This window comes from Pelodiscus sinensis, chromosome 20 (genome assembly GCF_052426305.1).
Source record: "Pelodiscus sinensis isolate ZL-2025 chromosome 20, ASM5242630v1, whole genome shotgun sequence".
Classification (NCBI taxonomy): Eukaryota; Metazoa; Chordata; order Testudines; family Trionychidae; genus Pelodiscus; species Pelodiscus sinensis.
This window is the reverse complement of record NC_143071.1, coordinates 17,599,913-17,625,252: the sequence shown is the minus strand read 5'-3', so window position 1 is coordinate 17,625,252 and position 25,340 is coordinate 17,599,913. Positions and strand designations below refer to the sequence as shown.

The window sequence follows — 25,340 nt, the reverse complement described above, 5'->3', positions numbered from 1 at the left end:
AGTGTGTGGCTCATTCAGTCCTGGGATTCTAATGGGGTTTCAATTGGGATGCTGTTTTGCTAGAATGAGAGAGAGTTTAACAACTCAAATCTCAACCTTGAAGTTCTCACACAGTAATTGAAACAATGGCACAGAGGTTTAAGCATCAAAGTTTAGAATTTTTGGATTCCTTAGGTCAGGGGTGGGGAACCTTTTCTGGGTAGGGGACTGCTGACCCACAGAAAAGTCAGTTGGGTGGGAGGTAGCCAGGGCTGGAGTGCCTGAAGTCTGCAACTAATTTGCATAAATTGAACAGGTGTCCGTCTATATCTCCAGTACAGATATAGTCCACAGATTACATGCTACCCCGCTACAGTGGGGGCTGGCTTCTTAGCTGAAGAGGGAGCACCATATAATACGGTTTGTAAGCCTGAGTCAGTTTCCCCATCCGTAAAGTGGAAATAACACACACACTTTCCTCACAGTACTGTTGTGAGGCTTAATCTTTTAATGGCTATAAAAACACCGAACACATTTTTAAACCAATGCCTAGTAGATGATTAGAATCACTAGCCATCCTAGGTCTCAATTCACTATTACAATCTGCTTTGACACTTTCAGGAATGGATGGTCATTGTCCCAGCTACATGACCATTTTAAAGCTTCTTTCCCTCCCCTCCACTACTTTTAAGTAAAACTAAAATCAATCTTATTTAAGGCTCAAAACCAGTCCCTTACTGGTTCACTAACTGAATTCATTTATCAAATTCAAATGAGAAATTAGTTTTGCTATAATGAATGTGCAGCAGCCACTTCCTGGAGCCCACGTAATAGCTGCTCATGTAGACTTTCGTTACACAAAAGGTTCTGTAGAGGGGTTATTAGGGAGCCAAAAGTACCAATGCAGGGAAGAAAGCAACAGGGCAAAGAGGCTCACAAAGCACTTAGCACCAATGTGCAACATTTCCAGGTTGGCACAAGAGAATCACAGATGAGGCATCAAAATTTGCAGCCTCGAATGGTACCAAGATATAAACTGAGAAAGAATCAGAGCAGATAGTAGGGAGCTCTGTACATAGGCTTCATACTTTGGAAATGAGGTTTTTAAAAACAGATTGCATCTGAATCAATCAGTTTGCTGTCCTTTCAGGATTTATGTCTGTCAACTGTAAATAACAGCACCTTTCTTCCTCAGCTTTGTTGCAGTTTACAAATAAAGCCTCAACACAAACAGCCTGGGGTTTACAAAGATAATTTCATTCACCACTGAAATACCATTTCATCTTGAATGAAACATGGAAGCCAAACGACAAAGTTGCATCCAATCAAAACTACAGAGGAATTTAGATTAGCAAATAGAGTTACCCATAACAGAATATGACTAGGACATCAGGATTAATACCCCAAATACTCTTACAAAAGAGAGAGATCTTTTATTGAGCACCAGTGATCCAGACAGGGCTTTGCATCTCATCATAGAAATATCACCATCAATACTGGAGTCTCTTGGTTAAATGTATAGATCACACAACTATACCCAACCACCTTTAGCTTCACCTTCTGTGCTGCAACTGCTGGATCAGTGCAGAGAAAACCACTGGTCAGCTTCAAGTTAGCCTCAGAGTTTTCAAGACTGGTGAAGGGGAGGACTGAGGGAGGCATAGTTTTATAGAAAGTTAGTTCCTCTTGTATTTCTGGGAGTAGATGGGAGATTAAACTATCTCCAAGATACTGAATCAGTATAGAACTGCACTCCCTTGCAGCTCTATCCAGGCATCTGCTTACATTGCTTCTGTCACCAGCCACTGGGCAAATGTATTTCAAGGACACAGCTGATCTTTTGATTATTTTAATATCTTCTCAGTGCGAGATTCCTAAAAGATTATGGTCCATAAACAGAAGCTATTGACAAATATAGAATTTATAATCTGAGTCAATCCAATCAAGATTTAGTTGAGTTCTAGAGCTAGAGTATGCTGATTCTGCAGACTTGGAGAAAAATCTGAAAATTCTATTGGTTCCTGGGGAGTAAGTTGCCTTCTCTGTTGGGCATGGGTGCCAAAGACCATGAAGATAACTAAGGATAAACGGACATAAGTCATATATCAGGAATGGTAACACACAGAAACGTGTAAGGGTATGTCTACACTAGCCCCCTAGTTCGAAGTAGGGAGGCTAATGTAGGCATTCGAAGTTGCAAATCAAACCTCCTTGCAGGAGGAATAACAGGTAGTTTGATTTAGGGGCTTTAATTCGAAATACCGGGTCCCTGCCACGTGAAGACGCGGGCAGTTAGTCTGGACTTGTAAATTTCAAAAAGTGGCGACCGGCCGGGAAGATGCAAATCAAGCGCAGGATATTTAAATCCCGGGCTTGATTTGCAACTTCGAATGCCTACATTAGCCTCCGTAGTTCGAACTAGGGGGCTAGTGTAGACATACCCTAAAGGAACAATTTAACCTGCCTGGACACTCATAAATGGACTTAAAAGTAATCATTCTTCTACAAAGGAATTTCACAAGCCAAATACAGAGAGAGAATGCAGACTTAACCTTCACATGCAAATTTTACACCGCCTTTCTTGACCTGAACAAACACTTGAATTGGTTAATATATTATAACACCAGCCTTCCATACATTTAACATCCTATCAACATCAAAAGCGAAGTATGGGACACTTTCAGCCTACTCAATTAGCCTCATTAGCACCAGCACTACAATTTACAGTTAAATTTTTTTTTTTTTAAATCGCTCTTCCTTCTTAATCTGAGGGTCCTCCTTTTTTTCCAAATGTAAGTCAGTGCAGTGTGGCCTCGGAGAGTCTGTAGGCAGAGGGAGCTCCAGTGCCCCTTGCTCAGAACCCTACCAGGAACCAGAGTGAACTGACACGACAGATCAGGTTCACAGCCACCATTCAAAATGCAGTCAGCAGAAGTGAATTTGTCAGGAATCACATCAACTTTGCGATGCTTCTGGTGATTGAGAAAGATCTCACTAGCAAAGAGATAAGCACTGGCATTATCCCTGGGAGAGAAGGAAGACAGAAGTTGTGGCAAGGCTTGAGAAGTGAAGCTCATGTTACAGGGCTTCTACTGGCTACCAGCAGGGATCTCCATGCCCGATATATTCTAGAAACCTGAGGTATGGCCCTGGCTAGAGATGGGGCATTGGGTACAGCAGGCCAAGGCTCTGAGTTGGCACAAAGCATTTGCTCTCTCTATCTCAAGTGTTTGACTGGCTGATTCCTGCTCACATCTAACCACGTGGGGGTTTGAAGTAATTTTTCCCCATGTCAGACTGGCAATGAGTAGAGGGTTTTGGGGGGCTGTGTTGATGCAAGTCACTTGCCAGGATTATTGTTACTCTCTGCCTTTGGGGGCAGCCTTGGGAACTAGTGGTGATCTTCAATTCATCCTAGTCTCTGCTTATGGCACATTAGGGATGTTGGATATCGGGTAACTGAATAGTTGAGTAACTGCAGGAATTCTTGTCCGTTACTTGGCTATTCTATAATCCCCAGGGGCAGGGCCCGGAGCCAGTGAACTCTGGCTCCACTCCTAGGGAACCCCCGACACCCTGCACTGCTGCCTCTCTATCGGCCAGGTGGAAGCCAGTATGCAAGAAGAGCCAGTTTAAAAAACCAGCTTCCTGCACAGACTAGCTGGCTGCTGCCCCACGCTGCTGCCTCTGATACAGAGGCAGCAGTGCGGGGTGACAACAACCCCTGTCTGGAGGGGGGTGATGCTCCCCATGGACAGAGGCTGCTGCAGGGGTGGAGAAAGCAGTCACAAAGCAATCTCTGCCTGTGGCAGCCCAGGCTAGCCACAGACAGAGGCTGGTTTGGCAGCAGCCCCTGTCTGCAGGGTGTTTGAGCAGCCTCTGTCCATGGCAAACCGGGGTCCACCACTGACAGAGGCTGCTTGATGGGAGGAGGAGCAGCCTCTTTCTGAAGGGAGCTCGGCCTGCTGTGGATAGAGGCTGCTTCACTGCAGCCTCGCCTTCCACCCCGCCCCACCCTCGGTGCTGCTATCTCTGATAGAGGCAGCAACGCTATGGGGTGAAGGCAGTAAGAGTGGGGAAAATGCCTCTGATACAGAGGCAGCAAGGGTGGGAGAAATAGCCTAGGCTTATTGGTTAATTGTATAATCGACATCCCTATGGCACATAATAGACTAGTCTCCTGTGCGCTGTAATATGTTGGTCTGATTTAAGTTGCTGGAAGGTATCAAAGGCCATTGATATACAGAAGATCAGAATAAAGGATCTGGTGATCCCTTCTGGCCTTAAACTCTGACATGCAGCAGCCAGAAGTCTCTAGAATGGGCAGTGGAGACAAGTCCTTTCCCTTCCACAGCCCAGACGGGATGTAGCTCCACATTGTAGATAGCCATTAGCTAGAAGTTGACAGTAGTTGGGTAGCAGAGGGGCTGGGCTTCTCACCAGCATGCTGCCCCCAATCTCTTACATGTAGCTCTTGTTAAAAAAACCAAACCACACTCCCAGCATGCTGAAGACAGGCAAAGAACAGACACCAAAATCGTACCTCATGAAGCCCAGGAACAATATAAGAATGAGGCTGACGAGCCAGCCAGCAGTGGCAAAGGCCTTCGGCATGGTTAGGGCTCCCGTCCCAACAATAAGGTTGAACATGTACACCAGACCGACCTGCAATCATCCAGATAATCAGCGTTAAGAGTCTGCAGCAGCCCTGGGGATCAATTAAGATAACTCACTGATGTGGCTGGTTGTGTGCAGCGAATGTAATCCATGTGTATGTCTAGTAAGGATAATCACTAGCTAAAAGTAAATATGGGTGAAGGGAAACACTGATAATCAGAAATGTTGTGCAGTGAATTAGTCCACTAGCACAACATGGCACTAGTGGGGATTGATGTTCCCCCACATTTATTCAATTTGCAATGTATGGAACGTTTAAGAAAAAAAAATCAATATCATTAATATACATTTGACTATACCACAGTCATTCCCCATACAACAGTTTAGTACCACAACCGTTTTTAAGGGTGGCCCCAGGTCCATATGAGCAAGGGTTTCTGCAGATAAGGAATGGGATACATGGACGTTATGGTAGAAGCCTGCACTCCTGCCTCCTTGCACTATGCCTGGTCGTGGCCAGAATCATCCAATCTGCTTTTCATGAAGCATTAAAGTTATTTAATTATATTTTTCTAATTAAGGGAAATAATAGGGATTTACTGGCTAGCCAGTAAATCAACAGCTAGTGAGAGAAGGCACTTTCCAACCACCCTGGACAGTCAGGCAATGAGACTATGGGGTTATGTGCAAGTCTTGTAGACTCCAGGGATTACATCTTTGTTGACTAGTATGAATGCAAGAGGCACCATCCACATACACAGGCTGCAATAGTGAGGTTAATGTTTAAAACTGCAACCAAAGGTCTGGAGCTGAAATGGCCTGAAGCTTCAGACACTTTCAAATTACACTGTCCTATTACTATTCTTAGTAAAGTATGGCTGAGCCAGCAAAAACAGATCTGCTTACCAGGGGAGACTGGTCTCCAAGCATCATGTGACTTATGCTGTTGAACAATACTTGTGGTTGGAAGCCCTCAGCTTAGTACACATAAATCTCTTACTCAACATCTTTGTACTAGGAAGCCCAGAATGGTGTGGGGAGTGGGAGGGGGGAGGGAGGGCAGGGGGTGAGGATCGCTTTGCAATAAAAAAATAACAAGGGTTTTTAATCAACCTAAGGGTGTTCACACAGGGGTTTAATATAGACAAGCCCTGAGAGTTGTAAACTGGCAAAAGTAATTGATGGATTGGAGGCTAGGAAACAATTTTCCTCCATGATACATGACTGAGGCTTTCTTTTTCCTCAAGCACTGAGCGGGGATTGTAGAAACAGTGGGTGGGTTCCTCCACAATTTACTCTCACTTCCTGTTTCACTATTTCTGTTCTGAATAGTTCCCACTTCAGTCAGGCATAGTGCTTAGAGTCTCCACAATGCAGTGGCAATGAAGACCCCACCTCCTGCTAGGGTTGCCAGATAGTTGAAACAAAAATGCCGAACATTCCCCCCACCCCCCCCAAAAAAACCCCACCAGGGAAAAAATTCTGTTGAAGGGGAAAAAAAAGGGGGGGGGGAAGAGACCAAAATTGCTGCGAGAGAAAAAAAACAAAACAAAAACATTAAAACAGCATGTCTCCTTTAAGAGTGAGTGCAAGGATAGGAACAGGGGAGCGGTCGAGCACTAAGACCCAGGGAAGTCATTGCTTCCCCGAGGTCTTTTGGCCAGCAGCCATACTGTACCAGCAGCCTTGGGGAACCAGGTAAGCATGGGGGCTGAGGTTGGGGGGCTGGAGGTGTTGGAGGGCAGGGAGAGGCCAGGTGCTGAGTGTTTGTAGGGTTGCCAGGTGCCCGGCATTTTCGCCTCCTGGCTGGGGAAAAATTCAGAAAATACCAGACATCTCAGGTTTTTTTTTTTAAACCGGACAGGAGGTGAAAATACCGGACACCTGGCAACCCTACCTCTCGCTGTGCAGAAGGAGGAAGTTGAAGACTGAGGAAAGAGATTCTATCATTCCATTCTTAATGCAAACATGGCACAGGACGCATCCTGAGAGTCCTCCCTGCTTCCTTAGAACACAATATGGGAATTTGTGTGTAAATAAGGGAGAAACCCATAAGTAGTGCTTGGGGTGGCCAGAGATAACAGGAACCAAGCTTGGAAACATTATACAAAACACATCACAAAGTCTTTTTTGTTAAGCTCAGCAGGAGACACTACACCTTTTTGCTGTTCAAGCATGAACATCAGCCAGCCTCCCAAAGGACTAAAATACAGCCTTCCCGGTTTGCAGAAAGGCTCTTTTCACTCCGTTGGCAGGCTGTCATTTCTTGCATACATCCCCTCCTTTCCTGAGTGCCCAGAGGCATGGCTCTCACTGTTATGAAGGACTTATGGACAGAAACCCAAGTCATTTTTCCTGGCTTTGGCTGAACAGATGCCAAGATTGGCATCATGTTACTGTACTTGGACTCTGGGGTAGAGATACCCTTACATCCTCAGAGGAAATGAGACTGCTACAGTTCCCTAGAGCTCAGACTCCAGGAGCTTTCTGCAACACTAACAGTTGAATTATGTGTGTTGTCACAAAAAGCAACTGCAAACAACATACCAGGATTCCATATCCCCCCCCAATGGCAAAGATGAAGTTGGCTTGGCTTACTAGACAAAAGATGATTTTGAATGCTAGTACTGAAAATTAACTTTAGATGAGGAAATCAAAACCCACCAAGAGAACAGATTTCCTTCTCAACAGATTCAGGAGCACTGTCTTTAAAAGTTTATTAGTCCTGAAAGCTTTGATACTTGTTCACCAAAGTGTTTCTGCTCGATAAATCACAAACTACTAGACCTAGAAAGTGAGCGTGACATCTACTTTATTAGTGATTTTTTTTTAACGTTTACGATGAAAAAGTGTCAATAGTTTCAAGAAAACCCCCTCAAAAGATACCTCAATTCCTGATTGTAGCAGGATCTGAGCTGCTCACACTATGAATATCATTTGTAGTTCAAGTTTTAAAAGTGATATCTTGATCTTCTCTGACATTTTTTCCACTTAACTAAGCCAATGTGACATAACTTAACATGGAAATGCTTAAGACTACAAGACAATGCAAAACCCAAACAACAAAAATGATCCACAAACTGTTATCAGGTAGGAAATGCTTTACTGTTTTCCTGGCCAGCCCCTTTTGGTTTTCAGTTCTGGCCTTCTTTTAGCTGCCAATACTCTTATGAATACTTATTGCCCAATTCTACCCTTGGCTATTGAGGGTTCCTAAACTTAAGATTAATATTTTTAGCATTTCAAAAAAAAAGAGATTCCTGGCTCTCAGGTGGTGAAAGATGTTGGTTCTCTACTGAAAGGCTCTTGAGATGATCACTATGATTGCTTTAAAAATGACAATTTTATTATTTAATATTTTGTGAACCCCCATTAGACATAAAACCAAGCATTTCCAGAGATATACAAAACTAATTGCGAGAATTGTGGGTTCATGAAATATATGAACTTAAAATGGTCAGTAGTTTCCCAGACAATTCAGGCATTTTTAATACGCAGGAATTAATATAGCAAATCCCACACTTTAGACTAATATTTTAAACTCCTAAACTATGTTTTGCTATTTATATCACCATAATAAACCAAGAAATCCATATTTAACTGCTAATTTTGAGGAAGAATAGACTAGCTTCCTCTCGCATAGCTGTCTTGTCTTTACAAGGCCAAGGATCAAGAGAGATCAGGTCTAGAGTTCTGAGCACAAAGCTATGAGGCAGAAATACTTGAGGTTCAAATTTTAGCACTGGTAAAGTTACTGTCATTTTACTTGAATACCTTAGTTTCCTCATCTGTAAAATGGATATCATACTTACTTACCTCATAGAGGATATGAGGACTGATTGTATGGGACAGACATCACATTAAAAAAAAAAAAAAAAACTCACTTCTGTCTGAATTCTATTTATCATTGTTACAATAAATACAGGCAGTCCCCGGGTTACGTACAAGATAGGGACTGTAGGTTTGTTCTTAAGTTGAATCTGTATGTAAGTCGGAACTGGCGTCCAGATTCAGCCGCTACTGAAACTGACCGCCAGTTCTGACTTACATACAGAATCAACTTAAGAACCCCAGGCGTCCCCAAGTCAGCGGCTGCTGAAACTGATCAGCAGCTGATTCCAGGAAGCCCGGGGCAGAGCAGCTGGGCAGCTGGGCAGTCAGCAGAAGCTGACTTGGGGACGCCTGGGGCAGAGCAGCTGGGGTGCTGCTGGGTTGGTCCAGTAGCGCCGCTCCTCGGCGCTACTGGACCAACCCAGCAGCACCCCATCTGCTCTGCCCCAGGCGTCCTGATTCAGCTGCTGCTGAAACTGACCAGCAGCGGCTGAATCAGGATGCCTGGGGCAGAGCAGCTGGGGTGCTGCCGGGTTGGTCCAGTAGCGCCCAGAGGGCGCTGCGGGACCAACCGTCAGCGCCTCAGCTGCTCTGCCACAGGCGTCTGGAGAAAAGCCTAGTCTGCTTGGAGGGGGGGGGGCTACTAGCTGTGCCCCCCCCCCCCACCCCAGCAGACCAGGAAGACCCGGGCGGCGGACCGAGACGCACCACAGTCCCGCCACCTGGGTCCTCCGCGGCTTTGCTCCCAGTCTCCCTGGTCTGCCAGGGAGACGGGGAGCAAAGCCTCTGAGGACGCCAGCAGCGGGACAGCCGCTGGGCGTCTGGGCTGCTCCGCTGCCGGCTTCCCCGAGGCTTTGCAAAGCCGCGGGGAAGCCAGCAGCGGAGCAGCCCAGGCGTGCCTGGGCTGCCTAGCTGCCCGAGCCCCCCCGCGGCTTTGCTCCGCGTCTTCCTGGTCTGCAGACCAGGGAGACGCGGAGAAAGCCCCAGAGTACACGGGCGGCAGGACCGCGAGGTCCCGCAGTCCATGTCCTCCGGGGGAGCCCCGTTCGTAACTGCGGATCCAACATAAGTCGGATCCGCGTAAGTCGGGGACTGCCTGTATATAAAAATGCCTAGCCTACAGATCAGAGGAAAAAGATTTTCCCCTTAAGTTTTCGTCTTGTTTTCTTTTTATATTTGACAATGCTTTGTAAACAGTGAATTTCAGCGTCCCACCCAGTTGCACCTATTTGTGCTAGTCTTTCACACAGAATCGAGAGAGAAGGCAATTTTTTTTTTTTTGAATGTGGAAGTAAAGCCATAAAAATGGGTAAGGGAGCTTCAGGGAAGGTGTACTATCAAACTACCTTAAACTCATTTTTTCAAACCAATTAAATATTAGGTTGACTGTGTCCCACAGATTAGCTGTGCAGCAGCTGCCCCTTTAAAACGCCACATCTGGTGTTTCAAAAGGGCAGCGCCTGGAGCCTGGGGTCAGCTGGGAACTCTCCAGCTGATCTTGGGCTCCACGAAGCAGTGGAACCCAGGGTCAGATGGGTCCCCAGCTGATCCCGGGTTCTAGAGAAATGTCTCTTGGAACCTAGGGTCAGCTGGAGAGTCCCCAGCTGACCCTGGTCTCCTTGGCAGTTGCCCCTTTGAAATGCTGACTTCTTAGTCCCCTTTTCTGCCTCTGATAGAGGCAGCAAAGGAGAGGAATTGACTAGCCCTTAACATACCTAGCCCTTACCTTAATATCTTCTAGCATTCCTTACAACTTTAACATTAATTACCTTGTTTCCTAGGAACGACAAAGTGAATTAACAACATGCCCTGAGCATAACCCAGGTTGGGAAGAAAAGCACTGAATAAGCAGCAGTGGTGCAACCGTGGTAATACTCACGTAAGGAGAATACAGCTCCCCTGTGTCAGTAATGCCACCTGCCATGTCTAAGGATAGAGGGACCCTGGAATGGAGAAGCGAACGTCTTCTGTCTCTGCTACGTCTGGCCTAAAGAGACAATGTGTCCAAGCCTGGTTATCTTTATCACAGGAGCAGCTCAGGATGCCACTGAAAGACAGAGGGACAAAAAAGGACAACCCATTGTCCAACTGTAAACAGAGTTGCAGAATTGCTATAAATCCTCTGTCCTGCCATATGAATATACCTCACATGCCCACTCCTCCAACAACATTGTCCTGACACCCTAGTAAATCTTTACTGCTTTTGCAAAGTGCACAAATATTAAACAATTGCCTTACTCTTTTTTCCCTGCACATCAGATCTCTACCAGCTCCCAATTGCATAAAGCCAGCAATGCAAGACAGGAAAGTATTATTCCATAATTTCTCTGTTCTGTACACTCCCATTGGAAGCTCTGATATGGACAACTGTTGGAGACAGGCAACTAGACAAGATGGACCATCTGTTTGACCTATTATGGCATGTGCCAACCCTACTGAAACAGCTACCTAACCTAGGATTTCCACTAACCCACTCAGAAGGAAAACAAGCATCCTAAAAAAGGATGATAAACCATATTATCTCCTATGTAAGAATTAATACCTTTTAGAAATATACTGCAACACTCAAGTTATTCTGCAAGCTGCTAAAAGACATCCAACAATCCCAATTCCCCACTCATACACTTCCCAAAAAACAACCAGCCAACATTCTGAATGTAGAAGCAGAATACATTTAATTATACAAACCTAGCCCTCCAAAATAAAAGCTTTTGGGGAACTATAACAGTGAAAAACTATAAGAGTGAAAAACTGAAGAATTTATAAGATGCCGCTGATCTGGAGGACACTACTGCCAACCTGATAGCAGACCTATGTAACTTTGTTCTCACCCACAATTATTTCCAGTTTGAGAACAACTTATACCTTCAGATCAGCGGCACAGCCATGGGTACACGCATGGCCCCACAGTATGCTAACATCTTTATGGCTGACCTAGAACAACGTTTCCTCAACTCCCGTCCCCTTTCACCCCTTCTCTACCTATGGTACATCGATGACATCTTTATGATCTGGACGCATGGCCAAGAAACACTGGAGATATTCCACAGAGATTTCAACAACCTACACCCCACCACCAACCTCAGCCTGGACCATTCTACATGAGAGATCCACTTCCTGGACACCACAGTACAAATCAACAATGGAAAATTAGACACCACTCTCTACAGAAAACCCACCGACTCATACAGTTACCTACATGCTTCCAGCTCCCATCCAGAACACACCACACGATCCATCGTCTATAGCCAAGCCCTTCGATACAACCGCATCTGCTCTAATCCCACTGACAGAGACCAGAAGCTTCAGGATCTCCACCAAGCATTTATAAACCTCAACTACCCACCCGGAGAAATAAAAAAGCAAATTGAAAGAGCCAGACGAATACCTAGAAACCATCTACTTCAAGACAGACCCAAGAAAACCAACAATAGAACACCACTTGTCATCACCTACAACCCCCAACGTAAACCTGTCCCAACACATTATCAATAAACTACAGCCTACACTGGAACAGGATACCATACTCCAAGAGGCTCTGGGAGACAGACCCATAGTCTCCTATAGACAACCACCTAGCCTCAAGATGATTCTTACCAACCACCACAGGACATACCACACTAATACCAACCCTGGTACCTTCCCCTTGCAACAAACCCCGTTGCCAGCTTTGTCCACATATTCATTCTGTTGATACCATTATTGGACCTAACCAAGTGAGTTATAAGATCAAGAACACATATTCCTGCGCATCCAGAAATATAATTTATGTTATCATGTGCCAAAAGTGTCCGTCTGCTATGTACATTGGACAAACATCTCAGACACTTCGCCAAAGGATTAATGCCCACAAAACAGATATCAGACAAGATCACAAAGAAAAAACAGTTTCTTGCCATTTTAACCAGAAAGGACACTCTCTCAATGACTTAAACACCTGCATTCTGCTACAAAGACCTTTTACATCTGCACTTGAAAGGGAATCCTCTGAACTGTCATTCATGTTAAAATTCGACACTCTCCAAGAAGGAATGAACAAACACTCAAACTATCTTACCCATTACCAAGATAGCTTCCCTAATTATCACCTCTAATACCATTAGCTCACAAACATCCCACTCTCCCCACCTCTAATATCATCAATTCACAGACACTTTCCTTCCTTCCTCCCCCCCCCCCCCCGCATCCCCCTCCTGTTCTGAAATGTGATTTGTCCTTTTCATAGGTGTTCATTTTTTTAATTGTATCCTTTGGTATATATGGTTGTGACTATTTTCTTCCACTATTTGATCTGAGGAAGTGGGTCTGGCCCAGGAAAGCTCATCATCTAATTAACCATCTTGTTAGTCTTTAAAGTGCTACATTGTCCTGCATTTTGCTTTTACTACTCCAGTTACTTAAGACCTTAATCCAACATATCCTACTATATAAGAGCAAAGGTTTGGGCCCTGTTTTACCAATCAACTACACTAGCTGGCAAAAAATTACCAGTAGAAACCTACTCCTAATTGACACACAAGAGAATACTCAATCAAAACAGCAAGCATTCCATCGACAGCAGAGTAGAAGAGGATGAAAAGCTAAAATCAGCTCACAAATATAAGCTACAGTATTATCTCCCATTCAGTGGAGCAAACCCCCTCCACCCTCCATGATAGTGATGCTAAAAACACTAAAACAGATACAAACCAAGTGAGATGGCTGTAGCACCAGGGCCAGAATGATCTCACTAGTAAACATCTCACCCCAGAGAAAAGTGCAAATCTAAGACAGACTCTTCCCAAATGCAGAGTCAGTGACAATAAATTAGAGGTGGAAAGAGAGGAAGCAAAGAGCAAACCCAGGGTCATGGGACACTGACTGATTTGGAGACACCTCCTACTCTTTTGCCCAAAGTACAAACTGGGGGGAGGAGGGGAGGGAGAGAGAAACAAGTGAGAAATACTTGCCCAGCAGAGCATCCCCCATTCTCCACATCCCACCTGAGCCCCCCACATCCCACCCTACTTCCAATCCCTCCACCTCCCCCCAACTGCCAACCCCCACCTCCCCCAATTGCCAACCCCCCCACTTCCAACCCCTCCACTGCCCAACCCCCCTCCCCCCAACTGCCAACCCCCCCACTTCCAATCCCTCCACTGCCCAACCCCCCCAACCCCCCCCTCCCTCCCCCCCCAACTGCCAACCCCCCCCCTCCCTCCCCCCAACCCCTCCTCCCCCCCTCCACCCCCCCCCAACTCCCCCCCCAACCCCCCCCCCTTCCATCCCTCCATCCCTCCACCCCCCCAACTGCCAACCCCCCCACTTCCAATCCCTCCACCCCCCCAACTGCCAACCCCCCCCACTTCCAATCCCTCCACTGCCCAACCCCTCCTCCCCCCAACTGCCAACCCCCCCACTTCCAATCCCTCCTCCCCCCAACTGCCAACCCCCCCACTTCCAATCCCTCCTCCCCCCAACTGCCAACCCCCCCACTTCCAATCCCTCCACTGCCCAACCCCCCCCCCAACCAGAGCCGCTCCACTGCTCACCCCAGAGCCACCACCTTCCAGCCGCAGCGCTCAGTCGCTCTGCACACGCAGCCCGTCCCGTACCCGCGCTCCGAAAGACCCAGCCGGCTGGCCCGGGTGCCCAGCACTATCCCTCCTCATACCGGGCTATGTACAGAGCATGCGCGGACCCACAACGCAGCGGCAAAGCCTTCCGCATGCGTGACCAGGGCAACCTCGCCCCTGCTCCGCCGATTGGACGCGCTGGATCACGTGGGGGAATTAGACCCTGCACAGGTCTTGGGCGCGACCCTAGGGAGGGACTGGAGTAGGTTTCTGCGCATGCGCGCGTTGTGGGGTAGCTGTCGCTGACATTCCGACAGGAGTTGCCTTGTAGCCCCGGCAGTCGCGAGCTGCAGCCCTGGGGATCAGCCCCTTGGGGGAAGCAGCACGGGGGGGAGGTGCAAGGATAGGGAACGGTTGGGGGCCCGTTATTTAAAGGGGGAAGCAGCACGGGGGGGAGGTGCAAGGATAAGGAACGGTTGGGGGCCCATTATTTAAAGGGGGAAGCAGCGCGGGGGGGAGGTGCAAGGATAGGGAACGGTTGGGGGCCCATTATTTAAAGGGGGAAGCAAAAGGAAAAAATATGTAGCACTTTAAAGACTAACAAGATGGTTTTTAGGTGATGAGCTTTCGTGGGGCAGACCCACTTCCTCAGATCATGTTCTGAAAGTGAATTGACGTGTATATGGCCATGCCAATTCACTTTCAGAATATGATCTGAGGAAGTGGGCCTGCCCCACGAAAGCTCATCACCTAAAAACCATCTTGTTAGTCTTTAAAGTGCTACATATTTTTCCTTTTGTTTTACCAAGATCAGACTAACATGGCTACCTCACTATTACTTTTCAACATGTGGGGAAGCAAAGCACTTATAGCTCCGTGCTGATGTACCCTGTCCTAGGCTTGGGTAAGTTACTTTTTGTCTCTCTTTCAGGCTGGAGACTATGAAGATTAATCAGAACACGGTCTTACAGGGGAAGAAGGTGACCCTGGTACCGTACACCTCGGCTCACGTATCTCGGTATGCAGTGACACCCATGGTCCCATCTGTTTCTGGTTTTTTTAATCAGCTTTATTTTTAAGGGAATGTACTAATCATGGAAGGCTCTGGCTTGGCAGGCCTGGGGAGCGAAATTGCTGTCCGTGTGAGTGACACAACAGTAACAGCAGCAGTGTAGCTTTGCCTGTGTTGGCCTGCCCATGTTCCTTGGTTCTGTTCCACAGCAGCTGCCTCTAGGTGTGAAATGGCCACTGAGTGTCCGTGATTCCTCTGTTGAGGCTGTCTGCAAAGTAAGGATGTTAAGGACTAGTTATCTATCCGATAAGCAACTGCTTATTGGATAGGCAGTAGACTAGTCAATTCCCCCCATTGCTGCCTCTATCAGATAGAGGCAGCAAAAGGGGGGGAAGAAGGGGTACTTCAAAGCGGCAGCTATTGCACAGCTGAGCCAAGGATCAGCTGTGCGGCGCTGCCCCTTTCAAACACCGAAGTGCCATGGAGCCTGGGGTCAGCTGGAGACTTCCCAGTTAACCGCAGGTTCACGTGGCATTTGCTTAGAACCCAGGGTCAGCTGGGGACTTCCCAGCTGATCCCGGGTTCCTCTAAAATGCCGCACGGAGTCTGGGATCAGCTGGGGAGTCCCCAGCTGACCCCAGGCTCCACTGTGCTGCCCCTTTGAAATGCAGAGGTGGCGTTTTAAAGGGGCAGTGCCACACAGGTGAGCCAGGGATCCCCAACTGACCCCAGGCTCTGCATAGCATGCAGCGCAGCATGGAGCCAGGGGTCAATGGAGGACTCAGAGTCCCCCGTTGACACTGGGCACCATGGCTTTGAAATGCACAAGAGCCCCCGCTGGGGACTCTTGTACATTTCAAAGCAGGCATGCCTGGGAGCAGTCCCAGCTGGCATGACTGCACACAGAGTTCTGCATGCCTCCTTTGAAATGTACAAGAGCCCCAACAAAGGCTCTTGTACATTTCAAAGGAGGAATGCAGAAGTACCTATCAAGTAGTCTGCAATTTAACATCCTTACTGCAGAGATGGACAGCAAATGCCAGTGGCGAACTTTGTTTATCTAATGTAGACACTTATCCAGTTAGTGGGTCCAGCCCACTTCTAACTCATTTCATGGCCACCAAACAGCCATAGGATATGCTGCTGTTTCTGTACTTGCTATTAGCTTTTCCCCATTGCTTGTGAACAGGGAAACCTTAGCTGATCAACAATACTGGTTTCTGAAAAATGTATACGTTAACCAGTGAATTTGTAGCTGTAGACTTCGATGATTGCACTCTCACTGAAAAGCAGACCCCAGGTAGGGTATCACATGCACCTTTACTAGTATCTTATTTTGTGTGCCTGTGGGAGGAAGATTGTGTACTGATTCCTATGATGTGTCAGGAAGTTAAGTGAACCTTGCAGCAGCTGGCCATTGGGGCACTTACAAGTAACCTGGAGTCTCCTGAATAAGTTTGATGTGGGAAAGGGCAGTTTGACCCTTAAAGGTTTCAGTGGAACACAACAGGTGGCTCTCTAAATAGATCTACATGCTGTTTGTGCCACTCTCCATCAGATACCATGAGTGGATGAAATCGGAGGAGTTACAGCGACTGACCGCGTCCGAGCCCCTGAGCCTGGAGCAGGAGTATGAGATGCAGCGCAGCTGGCAGGAGGATGCAGATAGTGAGGCGTTTGACTGTTTCCCTTGCGCGGGAAGGTGTGGGGAGCACTTCTGCCTAAGCCTTGTTAGGAATCACAGCTAGCTCTGAGTTTCTGGCATGTGCAATTCTGCAGCCCTGTGCTGTAAGGAGTGAGAGCCATTGTAACGGGGCAGTAGCCCCTCTCGCATTAAGGGACTAGCTGACTGTTTAACTTCTAGGTTTGTTTTAAGTGATCTAAAACCCAGGGGTGACTGGTGAGGGGCCAAACAGGGGACCACTGGACACAAGACCCTCCCAGACCAGGGAATGGCCTGGACAACCCCCTTCCACTTCAGACCCTGCTTCTTCCCTCCCGTCCTCCACCCACTCCGTGTCTTTGCTCTGCCTGTCCCCTCCCCCATCCCTCCTCTTTCCTGAGGGATGTGGTGCAGAGGGCAGGGGCAGTGCAGCACTGGCAGCAGTGGTCAGGCCCCGTGCTCCCTGATAGCAGAGGGAAAAGCAGGGCAATGGAGCCCCAGCTTGCTCCGCTGCTCTAACTATGCTTTTCACTGGTGAGTGCTGGGCAATCCCCACCCTCCCCCGAGCAATGCAGCTGGAGAACCAGAGCAAGCTGGCGCTGTGTTGCTTCGCTTTCCCCACTGCTGCCAGTGAGTGTGGGTGGGGGTGGACTCTTGCTTTGGTTGCTGCTTCCACTCCCCTCCCCCACTGGTTCCCCATGCTGCTGGCTGTCCCTTTGCCCCTTCCGCGCCAGGCATTTGAGGGAGCTTGTGCTCCCCAAGTGTTGCCCATGCTAAAACCACCGCTTACTCAGATTGTCTTGAGAATTGCTGTCTCAGGGATGTGTAGAAGGGGGTTAATGGTTCAAGTGTGGGGTCATTTGAGGAATAGGTTTCCAGAATAGAACTCTTAAAATCACGGAACATGAATTATTTATGGGTCTTACTGTTGTCACCTGAGCCTCTGAAAACCAGTAAATGCTGAGCTAAATCAGAGGCCCAGTCAATTGTGTATTCTGGGAGGTATGAGGTAGTTCCAATCAAACTTATCTCAGTTTTACTGATGTTTCAGGGCAGTGAATACATTTAGATTGTGTATACGTACACACCCATTGGAGGGATTGAGGGAGCATGGGCTGCTGAAGTTTTGCTTTGTACAGCTGTTAATTAATGTTAATTTGTTAATATTACCTGAGCAGTAGTAATCCCATCAATTCTGATAGAGAGCAGAGAGCTCAGTCTTTGTGAACAAGTGAGGGAGAAGTTTGAAATTTTTCCCTGGGGAATTTGACAATATATAATGACCAGGTTTGGATTCATTGGCTGAATTATTGGCCTGGCTCTATGAAAGGTTGAGTGAGTTACTGCCCATAACATCAGTTACAAATTTATAGTCACAAAACACGGAGGGTGGGACATATCAGAAACTAACTCTTGTCTTGGTCATTGGTGATATGGGAAGACAAGGAACAGAGTAGATAACTCAACAGGTTGCTTCAGTCTCTTATGTACAAGGTTCTTTGTCTGAGTTTACTGGAAAAGGTGATGAAGTGGGGGAAGCTAATCCACAGTAATTTTATATATTGCATCAGACAAGTATCTGTATGAGCACTGGGCCCAGCCGAACTGAAAGCAGCATAGCTTTCCTGGGGTGTTTCTGGGGTGGAGGGTGGTAAGCATGCCTGTTTGCCCCAGGTGCCCGGATGACTAGTTCATATAGGCAACTAACGTGCAGGATGTTGCACATGCTAATTGTCCTTTTTTAATGTCTTACTTTTTTGATGTACTTCAGTAATTTGTGAATGTTTCTTAAACATGTGCTGTGAATTCTGCCGCTGTCTCTTTTTCCCCAGAATGCACGTTTATTGTGCTGGATGCTGAGAGGTGGTCTGGGCAGGCAGGCACAGAGGAGGACTGCATGGTGGGGGACGTGAACCTGTTCCTCACAGATATGGAAGATCCAACACTGGGAGAGATTGAAGTCATGATTGCAGGTACCTTACGCACAGCCCCATGCTGCTAATGCCATTTTCATCCTAACACTCCCCTCAGCCCTGCAGTAGATCTTGGGTACAAAAGCATCTTCATACCAATGTCTTCAGGAGGTTTTTGATTAGTCTTATCAGAAAGTGGCCACTTGACTCAGAGCTCTATCAGTGCAATCAGGTACCCATCTGCCACTTCTTTTCTGCAAATGCAGCCCTAACCTCTTCTGAGGAAAGTGTGCCACTTACATATAGATGGACTCCAACGTCTGTTGTCCCTTTTAGAACCCAGCTGCCGTGGACGAGGGCTTGGCAAGGAAACAACTCTGATCATGATGTTTTACGGTAAGAATGGCTGAATGGGGAAGGACGGAAGTGATGTGATGAGTGATGCAAGCGCACATGCTCCCAGTAGCTGCTCTGTGTATCTGGATGGGGGGTATGTACCAGCCCACATATTTAAAGAGCATGGGAATCTTGCCTGTCCATAGCTATGACAGAATGCAGAGTTCTGGAGATATGTGCATACAGACGTGGGTTCTTATTTCTCATTTTGGATTCTTCTGTAGGAGTAACAAAACTTGGAATTACCAAATTTGAGGCAAAGGTTAAACAAGAAAATGAAACTAGTATCTGCATGTTCAAAAAGCTTCATTTTAAGGAGGTAAGGTACCAGCCTGTTCAGGAGAGATGGAATTCCCTCCTTTTGAAAGAACATTTAACTAGAACTTGAGATTCATGGGTTGTTCTTTTACCTTGTACATAGGTTGCCGTGAACAGGGTCTTCCAGGAGGTGACATTAAGACTGGATGTGAATGAGCAGCAGAGACAGTGGCTCTTGGAGCAAACTAATCACGTGGAGGAGAAAAATTATAGTGCATTGAACCTACAGACTCATGCCTCTGAGACCTGACAGCTTTTCCAGAGACAGGCAGGCCACACTCCTGCTAAGTCTCCAGGGAGGAACGATACAACATTCCTGAGTGCAAGTATGGAAAAACACCTGGGCAGCAAGAGTAGATCAAACAAACTTAAATCGTTTTGCTACTGCACCACACCTGGTCTGCCACCTGTGAAATGCTGAGCCTCCACTGCAGTCACAATGCAGCATCTACAGGGGCATTCCTTTGAAACCGTGCTGGAAGCTGGCTAGGATGAACAGATGCCAACAGGATAAGCATAGAAGTACAACTTGGCCGTGAATGGCCCTTTTGGCCACAAAGCTCCCTCTGCTCTGTTTTAGGAAGGGACTTTCTACATCTCCAGGACTTATAAACATCAGTGAATTGGCCAGTAGTCTCTGGATGAGCAGAGGAGACTGGGTTCCTTGCTAAACCACTGCCATCCTTAGCAGCAGAGTTGCTAGTGTCACAGATGGAGACGCCCCAGGAGACTCTGGCCTGCTTTGTCACATGCAAACTGACATAAATGATGTCATCTTAACATGATCTGGAAGGAAAAGTAGCTCAGTTGCCATCCTTGGCAGGTAAAGCTGTGGCTACAAGATTTAAAGAAAAATAACCAGTGGGGACTATCAGTGAGTCTGCTACACAAGTTGTTATCATTGCAGGTATTGCAGGCACCAGCTTTTCCCCTCATGGCCTTTGCACTTAGTCCTGGCTTTCCATCACTGCTGCCTGCCCCTCATTTGGTTGCACATACATGAACCTGTTGTATAGCTCCTTGCAGCTCCAAGTGTGAGCACAGCTTAATGGGAGAGAGGGGTTAAGATCTGAGAGGGGTTGAGTGTCCTTCTCTCCCATTGAAGTGAATCTGAGTTGTGAGCACGTTGTAGTTTGCAGTGGTAAACTATAACACTTCTAAAAAGGTTAGTAACTACATGCTAACCTGCCAGCATGTAAAGACAGCAACGAAGAGGATAAAATCTGAGGTGCTAAGTTATCTCTGTGCATCAGACTTCACCAGAGGATGATTTTTGATGGGTAGAAATGCCTCTTCCAGGTCTGCTTGGTACAGGTACTCAAAAGGGCCATTGCTGTGATAGAATCTCCATAAAAAGGTAGTGAGGAAATTAAATTACACTGAGGAGGTAAAGAATAAAGCAGCTGAGCTGCTACTCTGCTTATGTATAACTATCTATAACTAACTGTTGGGTTACCTAGGGAAGTAGTGGAGTCTCCATCCCTGGAGGTGTTTAAGTCTCGGCTTGACAAAGCCCTGGCCAGGTTGATTTAGTTGGGATTGGTCCTGTCTAGAGCAGGGGGCTGGACTTGATGACTTTCTGAGGTGTCTTCCAGCTCTATGGTCCTATGATCTACATTACAAGGCAACCAGAGAATGGCTACCCTGGAGCCCAGCCTTTAAGGGAGTGATAAATAAAACTTGTGGAACTGACTGCTGCAAGATGGGTGCTGACATTTCTTTAACTTTCCAAAATGGGATTTGTGGTCAGGTGAATGAGAACATGCATCCTGATACTATACTAGTCACCACTAGAGTTGGTTGGGAATCTTTCAATTAAATGTTTTTTTTATTAAAAAATGCCAATTTGTATAAACCAGAACTTTTTGTGGAAACTTCAGTTTTGATATAAGTGTATTTGTCAGATCCAGGACAGACACCCTCCCTGAATGAACCCATGATATCAGGGACTCTAACTTGGGTTTCCAGCATCCCAGGTAAATGCTCTATTCACTTTTTTTGAAAGGTCTCAGTTTTCTTCTGCATTAGAAGAACAACACATGTTGAAGCCTCAGCCTTTTATGCAATGGGAATTATGGTTTCTGGTCACCCCCACTTGTCCCATCAGAAGAGATGGTGGGTTTCACCCTTATAAAACTGCTTTTCAAAGTGGGACAAGCAATACTGGACAAACAGTCCAGTTCTCAAAGGCAGCTCAGCTCAATTACTGCACTCCGGGTAAGATGGATGGGGAAAAAGTGCCTCCTACTTTGAGGTGGTGTCCTTGAGGGTGAGCATTTAATAGTCACATTATTTGACTGCAAGATTTAGAACTCAGTAAGGGAAACCTGATTGATTTCTCTAATAGAATTGTTTATACAGCGAGCCATTCTGAAGGACAATCAAATCTCCCCCCAGCAGCAATAGATGTTAGGAAGCTACTGGGAGCTAAGCTCATCAAGGTCAGGTAGGTGTAGCTAGACAGTGCCTGTAACATTCCCTCTTTAGAAAAGGCGGTTTGCTCTCTCAGGCTTGGTTTTGCTGCTGAGTAGGGTAGCAGGTTTAAACTGGGATATTTTTAATCATCATTTTGTGGAATTTTTACCGCTGTTGTTTGTGTTAGTCCTAAGGCATTCCATGCTGATTTTAGTTCATGTAAATGCCCACATTCTTATGATGTATATTAAAATCAAGTGCAGTAGAAATATATTGTGGCATTTTAATCAGGGAGTAGGTATTTAGTGTGGATTTTGTTATAGCAAAAGCCATGTGCAGTAATGAAGTGAAGAGGAGCTTTATGTATAGCTGGGATTAAAGTTATAAGGGCTAGTAATCCTCATGTTGCTTGATCACCAGCCGGGGTCAGGCCTGAATTTTGTCTCCGTGGTACAATATTGCACAATTGGCCAGGTGCATTATGGGCTTTTCTCTGCTTCCACTAAACCAAGTGCCACTGCTCGCAGCATGATGCTATTGAAAGGAGGTTGGTGCTGCTCCAGCAAAGTAATGAACATGTCTGCACTCAGTTGCTGGCTGGAAATGCACATATGAACAGTCTGCCTGTTCCTGCTGCCATGAGAAGTCGATGGCATAGTATTGCTGTCAGCAACACTGAAGCCAAATGAACTGAAGTGGGTCAGGAAAAGAATGTGTTTTCAAATTTCTATGTAGAAGTCTCCCAATTTCCTGAAGAGAGGCCTGGGGCTGCTGGACAGTGTTGTAGAAACACAGTGGGCTAAAAGTCCTACATGTATTACAGGGCATGTAGGAAAAGTGTTTGAGTGGAACTAATTTTGTTCTGCCACTGTGGTGCTAAAGTGGGTTAAGGCCTGTACACAAGGGCTGGAAACTAGTTGAAACTAGTTACATTCTAATGGAAATAAGTAACCCGTAACTCTGTAAACAGTGGAGCCATTTCATCTGCTCCCCATCATGTTATCTGTGCCGGGGCATTATTAAAATTAGACTGGCTCCATAGTGGACCAAAGCAGGGGTCAAGTTACCTTACAGCTGGTCCTGATATGGTGCTAGATGAGGGGAAGGAGGAGGGAGAGAAGGGCCTGCAGTTTGGAATGTCTCTCACTGGAAACTCTTCCCTCCTGCTCACAAGATCCTGAAGAAGCCTGCCGATTGAGGAGTTCAGTCCTCACTTCTTGCAGGATTGAGGGGCCACGCTCCCCACTGAGAGGAGACTAATGCACCTGTGTTGCTGCCAGTAGCTGGGTTCCCTTAGCAGCACCTAACCCTGTTTTAGGAGCACTAGGGGAGCTCAGCCCTTCTCCGACTGAAGGGTGTGATGTAAATCCTGAATTTCCCTCTGTCTCCTGGAGCTCTGCCACCTTCACAAAATCATGTCAAATTCAGAGTTCTGAGCAAAGACAAGAAACTCTGATACCATCCTTCCCTGCCCAAGAAGATGCTAGCAGCCCATTGGAAACAGGGCTTCAGAAATATAGCTGGGATTGAAGGCTGGATGCAATTTACAGTCAACAGGGAACACAGATGATTGGAGATCTTCCATTTCAGTGTCTTGCTGGGCTTCATCTAAGAGGTACACAACAGCCATCCCTCAACACACTGCCTTGAGCTGAGAGGACCCAAACTGCAAGGCATATACATCAAAAAAAGAATTAGGATTCTTTGTATTAACAGTGCTGTGATGTGTCTCACCAGGCAAGTTAGCTGGGTCAGGGCAGTGGGTTATTTGGGGCAGGAAAGCCAGAGTCCTGGATAAAGGAGTTGAGCAAAGATGGGGAAAGCTGTAGAAAAGGACTCTGGAAAACAGGAACAGTCACTATGGGGCACAACACTCCAGTAGCCGTGCTTAAGTGTCTACAGCAGGAAGAGACTGGGGAAGTGCAAGACACAGTCCCCAAAGGGAATGAATCATAGAATCACAGAATACTAGAACTGGAAGGGACCCTGAGAGGTCAAATTCAGTCCTTTGCCCTTACGGCAGGACCCAGTACCGTCTACCATCCCTGATAGATGCCTGTCTAACCTGCTCTTAAATATCTCCAGTGATGGAGATTCCACAACCTCCCTAGGCAACTTATTCCAGTGTTTAACCACCCTGACAGTTACAAAGTTTTTCCTAATGTCCAACCTAAACCTCCCTGCACTCACCATGCTGCCATGCCAACCTTGTACGTAAGTGGAGCTGTGCGCATGTGTGTTGTGTTCGGCCTCAGCTGTGGACGAAGGCCAACAGCAGGGGAGTGGGGGAAGGCAGATAAGAACAGCGCACATGCGCCGAAACCTCAGGAGCTGACAATCAGCAGGGAGGGCTGGGAATAAAAGGCACAGGTGCAGCGTGTGGTGGTGGTGGGGGGTGGAATTGGAGATCAGGCAGGAGTTTCGGAAGGTACGGGAGCAGGGAAAGAAAGGAACCGGGAAAGGAAGCAGCCCAGGGCTGGGCAATCGGGAGCCCACGGGCTGGCGAGTTTCGGCGGGACGCCCCGCCAGCCAGACCAGACGACGAAAGGTCTGTGTCTTTAGGGCCCTGGGCTGGGGTCCATGAGTGAGGGCAGGCCCGGACCCCCCCCCCCTCCCTCGCCCATTGCCGGAAGCTTCAGAGAAGGTGATATTGCTTCAGCGCAGAAGACTATGGACTTAGACATGAGGGCTATGTCTACACTGGCCCCTTTTACGAAAGGGGCATGCTAATTTTAAACTTCGTAATAGGGAAATCCACGGGGATTTAAATATCCCCCGCGGGATTTAAATAAAGATGTCCGCCGCTTTTTTCCGGCTTGGGGAAAAGCCAGAAAAAAGCGTCTAGACTGGCCCGATCCTCCGGAATAAAGCCCTTTTCCGGAGGATCTCTTATTCCTACTTTGAAGGGCTTTATTCCGGAGGATCGGGCCAGTCTAGATGCTTTTTTCCGGCTTTTCCCCAAGCCGGAAAAAAGCAGCAGACATCTTTATTTAAATCCCGCGGGGGATATTTAAATCCCCTGCGGATTTCCCTATTACGAAGTTTAAAATTAGCATGCCCCTTTCGTAAAAGGGGCCAGTGTAGACATAGCCAAGATGTAAAATTCCACAAGGACACGAACTAGGACCATAGTAATAGCTGGTGGTGGGATAAAGGTAGGGTCACCGGAGCTCTCCGACGGGACACGTTACACTCCCTTGCTGCCATTTAAGCCCATTGCTTCTTGTCCTATCCTCAGAGGCCAAGGAGAACAATTTTTCTCCCTCTTTGTGACACCCTTTTTGATACCTGAAAACTGCTCTTGTCCCCTCTCAGTCTTCTCCTTTACAAACTAAACAAACCCAATTCTTTCAGTCTTCCTTCGTAGCTCTTGTTCGCTAGACCTTTAATCATTCTCGTTGCTCTTCTCTGGACCTTCTCCAATTTCTCCACATCTTTCTTGAAATGTGGTGCCCGGAACTGGACACAATACTCTGAGGCCTACTCAGCGCAGAGTAGAGCAGAAGAATGACTTCTCGTGTCTTGCCAAGTGTCTCGGGCACTTGGCAATAAATACAGGGAGTGTCTGGCCAGATGTGCACAGCTGACATGCAAAACACGCAGCAGTATGGACAGACCAATGCATTCAAGCATTTGTTCCT

The 25,340-nt window shown here is 47.0% G+C and overlaps 2 protein-coding genes across 5 annotated transcripts in view; one reads left to right on the top strand and one right to left on the bottom strand.

Moving 5' to 3' along the window:
* SLC38A12 (solute carrier family 38 member 12) overlaps positions 1-14,135 on the bottom strand; it is an 81,619-nt gene extending 67,484 nt beyond the window's left edge. Inside the window, exons 1-3 of one of the 4 annotated variants that reach the window (XM_075903708.2) lie at positions 13,959-14,135; positions 10,307-10,474; positions 4,523-4,644 (exon numbers count right to left, since the gene is read on the bottom strand). In XM_075903708.2, the coding sequence (XP_075759823.2) occupies positions 4,523-4,644; positions 10,307-10,351 (167 nt within the window). In that variant the 5' untranslated portion in view covers positions 10,352-10,474; positions 13,959-14,135. Of the gene's footprint in view, positions 1-4,522; positions 4,645-10,306; positions 10,475-13,116; positions 13,354-13,958 lie in introns of those variants that run through there. The other 3 variants (XM_075903707.2, XM_006136396.5, XM_075903709.2) reach the window with 3 other exon arrangements.
* A 597-nt stretch (positions 14,136-14,732) lies between these two features.
* On the top strand, positions 14,733-21,145 carry NAT9 (N-acetyltransferase 9). The gene is made up of 6 exons (XM_075903710.2): positions 14,733-15,000; positions 16,553-16,662; positions 18,490-18,630; positions 18,907-18,966; positions 19,191-19,285; positions 19,388-21,145. Exons 1-6 carry the CDS (start codon positions 14,924-14,926, stop codon positions 19,532-19,534), a joined length of 630 nt encoding a protein of 209 aa, XP_075759825.2. The 5' UTR covers positions 14,733-14,923; the 3' UTR covers positions 19,535-21,145.
* Positions 21,146-25,340: the final 4,195 nt, after the last annotated feature.

What these genes read in the sequence shown, in the direction of transcription:
- NAT9 (XM_075903710.2), top strand. Translation starts at nt 14,924, where the DNA reads ATGAAGATTAATCAGAACACGGTCTTACAGGGGAAGAAGGTGACCCTG. An exon ending in GATTGAAGTCATGATTGCAG is followed by an intron (nt 18,631 to 18,906) that starts GTACCTTACGCA and finishes TGTCCCTTTTAG; the next exon opens with AACCCAGCTGCCGTGGACGA. An exon ending in AAAAGCTTCATTTTAAGGAG is followed by an intron (nt 19,286 to 19,387) that starts GTAAGGTACCAG and finishes CCTTGTACATAG; the next exon opens with GTTGCCGTGAACAGGGTCTT.